This window comes from Pecten maximus, chromosome 4, assembly GCF_902652985.1.
Source record: "Pecten maximus chromosome 4, xPecMax1.1, whole genome shotgun sequence".
NCBI lineage: Eukaryota > Metazoa > Mollusca > Bivalvia > Pectinida > Pectinidae > Pecten > Pecten maximus.
Window position 1 is genome coordinate 9,917,198 of NC_047018.1, and position 10,674 is coordinate 9,927,871.

The 10,674-nt window shown below is 34.4% G+C and overlaps 1 protein-coding gene across 1 annotated transcript; it reads right to left on the bottom strand.

The window, feature by feature from the left end:
- Window positions 1–5,862: 5,862 nt before the first annotated feature.
- Window positions 5,863–10,674, bottom strand: LOC117325180 (protein YIPF1-like). Its single transcript, XM_033881181.1, has 8 exons — window positions 10,596–10,674; window positions 10,251–10,278; window positions 9,696–9,814; window positions 8,911–9,079; window positions 8,650–8,763; window positions 8,216–8,370; window positions 7,134–7,316; window positions 5,863–6,896 (listed from the first exon to the last, which is right to left on the bottom strand). The coding sequence occupies exons 1-8, from the start codon at window positions 10,632–10,634 to the stop codon at window positions 6,555–6,557; spliced, it is 1,149 nt and encodes a 382-aa protein (XP_033737072.1). The 5' UTR covers window positions 10,635–10,674; the 3' UTR covers window positions 5,863–6,554.

The following is a 10,674-nucleotide window of genomic DNA, read 5'->3' on the forward strand; positions in this document are numbered from 1 at the left end:
TAATGTACATTAAAGATTACTTGTCAGGATACCTAAATCTAATAGCAATTAAAAAATCAATTTCATTTTTTTTTTCATTTCAACTTTGTTATGAAGATAAAAATAAATATATATCTTACAATTATCAAATTTCAAATCCTGAACTTTATTAAGAGGCGTTCATTAAAGCGTCATTAAGGACACAAACATCTAGTAACACGAGCCAAATCGTATTTATAAAGTACAGTGACCCGGGTCGGTAAAGTAGATAAGGGACGTGTTTGTCACTTCTGTAATACTAACAGTGCTGACTTTTTACATTTTATCTACAATATCTATATAAAATTAAGAAGAAAAAAAGAAGAAAAAAACCTCCTCCAGAGAACTGAGAAGAAAATAGTCTATTACAATTTTTTTTTTCAATTTGACTAACCTAATCTTCAGGAGCTATAAAGGACTGACATCGATTTCTCCAAATCCAAGGGTTTTACCCCAAAACTCCACAATGAAATAAATAAAATTCACGTTATCCTGTATGGTGGGTTAAGATTTTAAACTTTAAAAGACCTATCTCATAGCATCCTTATTTTGGAGATATTTGACATTGAGATCTGTATCTTGTTCTGCAAATGACTGGCCTGGTATTGTATTATTGGACCATACGTTTTGAGCTACGGATCTAAAAGCAATGTTGACGTCGCCGCTGCCGCCATCGCAAAAAGAACACCATATTCTTTTCGTCGCAGGAGACAAAAATTGGTCAGAATAGCATTCTCCGTCTTACCGATGTTGTTGTGATAAGTGATATGTGGTTTTCAATAGTAGTAGGTATTAATGAATGGACGACTGTAAGCTTACTGAGCACCTTATGAAGTACCAATAACATGTCTGAAAAGCCAAATATTGATACAGATATTTAAACTTGACCTCAATGTCAAATATTCTTTATCCGGCGCCCCTATTATACATCATAACATATTAAAACAACTTCATCATGGACCAGTGTGTTTTCTGGCCTGGTATTAGTCTTGTGGTATTGTATTTGCTATTAGACATGGTTTCAGAAAGAATTTCCATCCAAGTTGTACTCTAGTTACCGACATGAATTAATAACTACATTGCGTTGCTTCTCTGCTTTTACCTACTATGCAGTTTAGTAAATCAGAAATCACCTCGAACTTTTGATAAGGTACATATTGCTACATTAGATTCTTCGTTCGAATCTATCTCAGTCCATCACGTTTGTGACACGGTCGAAGTTGAAGATCGTGGATGGATGATTCTGTCTGAAATTAATATACTTACGATCACAGAGGTAGATTATGCGTGAATATATTTCTATTGTATCAAATATTAATGGTACTACTTTAATTTTGTAATACTGTTGGTATGAGTCTGTATTTTTCTGGGGAGATATGAACAATAATCATAGACATATTTTGCAGATTTGATCGCAAAAAACAGAGTCAAGGAGCGACTAGCGTGTTAAAATCTAAATGATTAATTCAATAATAAGATATTACATAATATAAAAGCATTATGCATCTGTAAACATTTCTTCGGCATGCAATCTTGGGACTGCCGTACACGTCTTTGAACCATCATCATTTCATTAGGTGAAATACAAGGATTTGGTAATTATCCTTTTTTATGTTGGTAAGATAATTATCAATTTTTATGTTGGAAAGATAACTAATTATCCGTTTTATGTCGATAAGATAATTATAAATTTTTATGTTGGTAAAATAATTAATCCATTTTTATGTTGGTAAGATAATTAATTATCCTTTTTATGTTGGTAAGATAATTATCCATTTTTAAATTGATAAGCTACTTACCGTTTTCATGTTGGCAAGATAATTATCAATTTTTATGTTTGTTGTCACACTTCCCGCTACCGTTTTCAAAGACGGCGAGTCAAAATTCAATGTAACGATTTTGTGTCGTACAATACTTAAAGTAGCAGTTTTGGTATATATTACGTTTTGGAAAAAAACAGAACCAGTGTTTGAAATGCTAGCAAAGTTAATAAGAAACAACGGCAAAAAAGGTCATCTTTTGAAATTGATTTTCTACTGATATGAGGATTCTAAGCCGGGCTGTGTGTGTTAAATATTCCCTAGTACGCAAAACTTTGTAGTAATGCGGATAAAAACATTCGACAAAGAGTATTCATCAAAGTTTGTATAAAGGGCAGAAAAAAACCTGCAAGTCAGTTCAGACTACGACCTGATAACGCTCCTGTATAATGGCCTAATTCTGACGAATGTCTACGGAAACCTTTCTATATTTGTTCGTTTGCCAGTGTTAGTGAACTTAAACGTCATTTGGTTTTATCTTTGTACCCGACATCAACAACAACGCGCTGATAAATTATACGACATTTCTGTGTTCTGTTTTAACAATTTATTTTTTTATTTCTCTTGTTCCTGTTTAATCAGCTTAATTTCAGTCATAGATAAGCAAAACGTGTACCACTGCAGTGAGTCGTTTATATTTGATTGGGTGTAACACAAATTCACCCCAAAGGTTTGCGGATTACTAGGCCATTATCTCGCGGATAATAAACAACACTTCGCTATAAATATTCATCATAGAGGAGGCGGAGACCAAATCTCAACGACAATATCTCAGAGTTGGTATTAAATCATCACCTTGCATATAATGTTTATTGAAATACTTCACAATGACCTTTCACTATAAAAATGTAAGGAATATTAACAAAATGTCTATTCATCATTCAAACTTTTATGTTCAGGTTGTCAAACCGGGACATGCGCTCAGTCAAATACAGTGAAAGAAGAAACCCCCGTACAAGTTATGCAAGCAATGGATAACATGGGCACCAGATTCCTAATAAGAAATGTTGACAAATAGTTATAATAGCTTGAGTTTATGTACTATTTGTATGGCTATTTTTCCATGTATGGTATTTTAGAAGTGAACAACAGACTATAATCTTATTCATTATCACATTAACCACTAAACATTATCATTAAATTTCAGCTTTATTTGACATCCGTTCATAATTTACTTCAAACCTATGTCCAGATTAAACAAAGTATTTTCAATATGTTTAAATTCTCAGATGGAACGGTTTTTGACGACTGTGTTGTCACAAGATGAAATAGAATCTGAACTAAGGGAATATGTTCATTAAAGAATTATGTTCAGACTGTTATGACAGAGCGTCCATTTTATATTTTGAAGTGAAGTTGCTTACCAAATTGTTTATAAGTTTGTAGATTATATTCGGGAATTGATGAAAAATAGAAGCGACCAATGTAAATAATCCCCAATTCTTTACAACTTATTATAATTAAAATCAAAATGGACAAACGTAACATCTGGAGTGCCCCAAGGATCAGTACTAGGACCAACATTGTTTGTGATATATATAAACGATCTCCCGGATATAGTACAGTCGGATGCATACCTTTTCGCAGATGATACCAAAGTTTTCAAAAGTATACGTGGTAAAGCTGATGTTGATATCCTACAGGAAGATATAACAAACTTTCAAATTGGAGCAATGAATGGCTCTTAATATTTCATCCCTTAAAGTGAAAATCTATGCACATAGGCCGAGCATGTGGAGAAAGATCATACCACATAGAGGGCCAACCTTTAAAAGAAGTGGAAAAGGACATAGGAGTAATGGTAGACAGATTTCTGGCATTTGAAGATCAAATTAGTAGCCAAGTAAAGAAAGCAAACTCTATGTTTGCAGTCATAAGGCGATCTTTTCAATTTCTAAACGAACATATTTTTTCACTGTTATACAAAACGCTAGTACGAGTTCATCTTGAATATTTAAATATTGTATGGCATCCCTTCAAACTTAAACATATCGATATGATTGAGGCAGTGCAAAGGAGGGCTACGAAACAGATACCTGGATTTCGCGAGTTATCGTATCCGGATCGATTAAAGAAGCTCTAATTGCCAACTCTTAGTTACAGAACACAAAGAGGCGACATGATTTAAGTATACAAGATAACACACAGTATTTACGATGATTGTGCAACGGATTTTGTCAAGATGTGGAAAGACCACTCACAAAGACGGAGAATAAGAGGTCACACGTTGAAATTGTTTCCACAACATTCTAGAATAGATGTTCGCAAGAACGTCTTCGCCTTGCGCATTGTAAACATATGGAACAATCTTCCTGAAAATGTAGTTTTAGCGCCAAATGTAAATACATTTAAAAATAGACTGGATTAGCACTGGGAGAACCAGGAACTCCTATACAATTATAGATCTGAGATACATTAATAATACAAGTAATGTCATAATTATCTATATTTCAAATATTTAAATTTCATGTTTTTGAGACCGATGAAGAGGATCTTGTTTGATCCTGTATCGGAAAATAAACTTAACTTAACTTAATAATTAACCACCCAACCAAACTCATGTTCCTTTTCCCAATAATACCAGCCAACCAGAATCGCGAAAGGTCTTCTCACAATGATGTTAGCAAGCCAGAATCATGGAAAGACATTTCCCAACAATGTCAGTAGGACATTTCCCAATAACGCCAGCCAGTCAAAATCGTAGAAGTTTTTTTCCAGTGACATTAGCGAGTAAGAATGTTCAAATGTCTTTTTTTCGAATGATGCCCGTTAGTCAGAATTGCGAAAGGTCTTTTTCCAATGATGCCAGCCACTCAGAATCTTAAAATGACATTTTCTAATGTTACCCGCCAGTCAGAATCGTGAAAATACATTTCCCAATAATGCTGGTCAGTCAGATGCCAGCAGATGCAAGTCAGAATCACGAAAAGGCATTTACCAATAATGCCAGTCAGCCAGAATCATGAAAGGACATTTCCCAATAATGCCAGGCAGTCAGAATTGTGAAAGGACTTTCCCAATGATGACAGCCAGTCAGAATCGTGAAAGGACTTTCCCAATAATGTCTGCCAGTCAGAATCATGAAAGGACATTTCCCAATAATGCCAGGCAGTCAGAATCGTGAAAGGACTTTCCCAATGATGACAGCCAGTCAGAATCGTGAAAGGACATTCCCCAATAATGCCAGGCAGCCAGAATCATGAAAGGTCTTTTTCAAATTAAGCCAGCACATCAGGATGTCAAAGGACTGACATTTTCGAATGATGACAGCCAGTGAGAATCGCAAAAATAATTTCCCCATCGATGACAGCTAATCAGTATCGAGAATGTCCGCGTTTCTACATGATGGCAGCCAATTAGAATTAAGCTATTTCCACATTTTTCTAATCAGTTCAAGGATATGAATTTTTTAATTTCGTTCTTCTTTTAAGAGTGACTTTCTTTCCACAGTGTAATTCTATACCGTTTCTTTCAACAGTGTAATTCTATACTGTTTCTTTTCACAGTGTAATTCTATACAACAATGATTTCAAATAAAGCCAACTCCAAAAGTATGTTTGTTGAAAGTGTTTAGTGAACAAATTCATTAATTGTGAATCGTAAACATAATATTTCATTACGTGGATTCTCAGAAACAAAGTAAAGCTATGTAAGGATAAAGACAACCCCACCACACATGATGTATAAGATAGAGTACACCCAAGGATAGGAGCACCTCCTCACACACTCTTACTATATATAAATACATGTAGGCATATCACTATATTTACCATTGTATGGTACTGCCACTATATAACCCTACCAATTCAGTTGCGAGTTCACCAGCTTATGAACTGCCAACTGAAATTTGAGTTTGAAAATTTCAAAAAAAAATCGCACGACAAATAAAAAATCGCAGATGGTAAATATAAGCATTGAACGGCTTTCAGTTGGCATTCATAGTGCGCTTCATGGAATTTGCCTCTGTCCAGTTGGCATTCATATTGACTATGAATGCCAACTGAAAGCCGTTCAATGCTTAAATGTCCCGAAATCTCATATATATATTACACATATAATATTAACATTTAAAGAATTCACATTTTTCATGTAATCAGTAACTATGTATAGACTTGTGATGCTTACTTGTGATGTTAATATGGTCTGTAATAAAACATGTGTTAACATTTACATTACCAGTAGTCAAAGTGTCCATAGTATGTATTCAAGCTTATGTACAGATCCGAGAAGCTGTAGACAGCTATGAAATATTATACACTATTTACATTTTAATAGTCACAGCACAATAACTTTCCTCTTAAGGAAAGTTCAAATACCTATGACGACACCTGACTCTAATGACCCTTGTATTGTTATAGAATACATACTCTGTAGCAAGTAAAGGACTATCTCCGGATCATTTCAGGAAAGTTAGAGCTGGTGGAACTTGAGAAGAAATTTGAAAAAAACACATGCACGGTAGATGCGCACACTTATGGTCAGATGACTGAATCAGTTAAAGGTAGATCTCATCTGATGTGAAGTAGTGGCATTCACTGTAAATATACCAAATCTTAGAGAAAACCCTCTTAAATATTTACTTACAATGATCAATCTATATTCTATAAAAAGAAAACACACACACACACACCCTTATACACACAAAGTTTCTATTAGCAGATATAATATTAGAACTCTCACATGTGGAAAAAAAATGTGAAAATACTACCCTCTAGTTCATGGTTGTTTGTCAAGAGATTTAGTTGGAGATAAACTGTTTTTACTTAAACCTGTGGCTTTAGATTCAGTCTTTACAGGAATGCTGGCAGTGTTTTTTGGCACCAAAGGAGTTTCCTTGTTTGGTTTTTTAGCAATGTTTATATTCTTAGGCACATCTGGAGGTTTGGCCTGTGGAACTTTGCCCTGTGAAAGTCCTGCTGGAAAGGTGTCAGCTCCTAATGCCTTACCACTTTGATGTGAAGCTTTGATGTGGGACTTTAATGTTGCTGTTGTTGGGATCACTGAAGCTGGAGTCGATGCAGCAGCTACAGAACCAGCTTGGGCATTGAAAAAGTACAACTGCAAAATAACAATTACATGAATACACTTTAACACTTTCAATTAGTTAAGAGATGTAACATTCAATAAATGTATTGCTGTTTAATGAAGCCTGATGAGAATCTAGTAAGAAATAAAAGTTGCTAGGATAACAAGAAAACCAACAATGTATTCTATCAGGACCTCTTTGTAAGGGAATAAAAATTTCAAATAATGAAAACATATACTCCAAAGACAGTTTAGAGACAGAACACAAACCTTAAATCCCACAGCCAGACTGGCGTGAAGAAGGAAAATAATTATGACAACTGCCCATGCAGTTCGTTTATTGCCATCTCTGAAAACTGGCCAGAATATCAGCGTGAGGACAGTACCAGACAATGCTGCTCCCACTAATACAAGGATCCATTGTAGCCAATCTACCTGAACAACCCATAGGATCTGTGGACAAACAAATTATAGTATAGGTATTTATTTATTTCAATATTGACTTTAAAATGCACCAGAAACATTATCATGATCAGTTTGGAAAAAGTAAAAATATATGTACAATATTTCCTCTTTACAATCCATTGAAACCATGCACAGGTTCTAGCAAAAAATAAAGTATTCCTTGTACAATATACCTGCATCATGCGCAAAATCTATAAAAAAATAATATAACACAAAAGTCTGATCTAATACATGTACTTCTTAAAGGTAAAAGCATAGTGCAGGTGATCTGAAAATCAAATAGTCAACATTTGCAACTCTAAAGCAGTTCTCTCCCTTAACATTTGCAACTCTAAAGCAGTTCTCTCCTTTTATACACGCAGTTCACCTATCACACACCTGATTCAACCAACTTTGATCAATATTCATAATGTTAAAAGGGCAAAAACAATTAAGAAAAGCTATAAGGGCTGCCAACAGCATAATCTGTAAGTAAGCAGCTATAGTAAAGTTGGAGATAAATGGGTAGAAGCATGCATAGTTATGCTGAGGATTTATTCAGGAGAGATATAAATCTGTGTTAATGAAATGTGTCAACAAGGTCAAATTTCTCTCATATGCATATCTCTCTAATTTTAGCAATTTCCAACCATAACCAAACAGTGGCGCTGCCATGTGTGGAGTAGCAGACTGATGTCCAACAAGTAACTGAGTATGACGGTCCTGGGGGTCCAACAAAGTTACAGAAAAGTAGTAGAGTATAGTAGTCCTGTGTGTCATACAAGTTTATAGAAAAGTAACTGAGTATGACAGTCCTCGGGGTCCTATAAGTTTACAGAAAAGTAACCGAGTATGACAACCCTGGGGGTCCTACATACAGAAAAGTAAGTATAATAAATTTTACTTACAGATATAGGGATATATATTGCTAGTGAGTATCCATACACAGACAGGAGATCCAGGAAAGAGTAGCCAGCACTTATTCCACGCCACCACAGGAATGTAAACAGGCCTGTCGGCACTAACCACCAGTAACTAAAGATGGCTGCTGCTGCAAATGTTACTGAAACCAACATCAACAAAACTCATTTCAGATAAAATCCTAAAGGAGCAGGTTATTGACCGAATACATTTTTTAAACCAGTACAACTTTTTACACTAGTACAGGTTTTTTACTATGTTGCTTTATTTTGTAAAATGCCAAGCATAAACTACTTATGAGAGTAAATCTAGAAATGATTGGTTTCCTTTGTTTACAAGTATTTGATTTTTGATTTTGTTTCTTCTATTTTATCTTTACTTTAATGGTATTATGTTATCACGTTTTGAATAATCCCACTACCTTTATGGAAATCATATCGCCATTCATAATCCTTTCCTCCAGACTGTAAATAGTTTGCCAGGTTCCCAGCAATTGCAGTTGTGAAAATCAATGTTGTACATATCCAAAATGGACCTAAAATGATAAAATATAATTTGATCAGCATTTTAAAAATTCTTACTGTTCAAGGTCAAGAAAAAAATTGAGTCATGCTGTAATTGGCTATGGAAAATTTTTCATGCAGTCCGAGATATTTTTGTGAAAAAGAATGTCAGAATGTACCATATAAATCAGGGTTAGGTTGTATGTGGGTCTTCAGGTAGTTTCTACCAGGCCGTGGAACCATTGATCCAAGGATTCTATTCATCACCTGATATGTCTCCACATCAAAAAACTGTTGGTAGTACTGGAATGTCCAGAATGATGGCGGTGGCTTGTCATCTTTTAAAAGCTGAGAAAATCACAGATACATTTCTTGTTATCATTAACATTATGAAGATAATTGCATTTCAAATTTTACAAAACCATACTTTTTTTTAAATTAAGTAAAGATGCTTCAAGAAAATTTAGCAATAGAGGAAAAGATATGCTCAAAAAAGTATACAAGTACTTCAAGGTTTTTTTTCTTTCATCTGGTATGAGACCATTTTATCTCAGTTTCATCACAAAATTGCTTAACTCGGAAAGGAAATTTCAGGAGTTAACGAAATACAAATTTTGAAAATTTAGCTTTAAATACGAGGCAATAAAAAGCACACAAAGAAAAGCCCAGATAGTAGGAGGAATGATCAAAGAACAGTCTTTTGCTGATAACCATTTGTGTGAAGTAGTTATATATAACTTAACAGAAAATGCTTTGAGTACCTGATAGTGACTGCCAAAATATATTCTGGAGATGAACTGCATTTTTAATACATGATATGATTATGCAAGACTCTAATTAAACTGGTAACAAAGATATTCTGTTCTGTACTAGAACACTCTTTCATATCACAACAGTATATGATTCTTCATTTTGAAATTTCAACCATTTCAAATTGATCAGTTAGTAAATTAATCATGCATACTTCAGATTTGTCCAGTATGTTTTCTTCGTCCTCATCAGATGCAGCTGTGTGAGGGAAATTGGTAAACATGTGGGTCTGGACTTTCTTCTTGTCCTCCTTTGTGCTTGGATAGCCACCATCTAAAGAGGATTGAAAAACATTCAAAGCATGAATAACCATCAATCTGCTCAACACTGGAAAAACACAGGAGGGTGGGAGAGGAGGAGGGGTATTTTACAACAAGATAATGATTAAGTACAATGTCAATACATTGTAGTACATACTAATTCCATCATCATCATTCTCAAACCTTTAGCTTGATGACACATAATTATGTGTGATATTTATGTAAATCCAGATGGAAATTTAAAAAAAAACATAATCAAAACAGATGTAAACACTACTAAATGAAATACTGTGATATCATCCACATCAAGGAACATTTGATTTAAATTTGTGACAAGTCAAAAAAATGTGCCTTTGGCATAAACTATAGAACCTATTGCACAGTAGAGTACATATACAGTACAGATGATATAGAATATACAAAATAATCTGATTATTTTTTAATCATACCATGAAATTGAAGACTCTGCTTGTCGTCCTGAAAATATAGAACAGATTTGTTTGATTAATATAGGCCAAGGTTTGTAGAGATACCTATGTAGGGATGAGTTATGCCTAATGCTTTCATCTGTTAATCAGACATATACAATATTATCCGTTCTATTGTTTTGCTCTTTCTAGCTCTGTACTGTAGCTAATTTGCCGAGGGAGACATTAATTAATCGTGGTTAGTTTTCATCTTTTTCATATATTTTCAATCAGACTTTGACTTAAATAAATCAATTGTGTGACACACAGAATATATACAGCGACAACCTGACATTGGCATAATGACTCCTCCTTTATCATACTCACATCATTCAGATCCACGTCAACGGTAGTGTCATCCGCCATGTTTTGAAAACAAAATTATCTCCCCTGGTACCGGAAATGC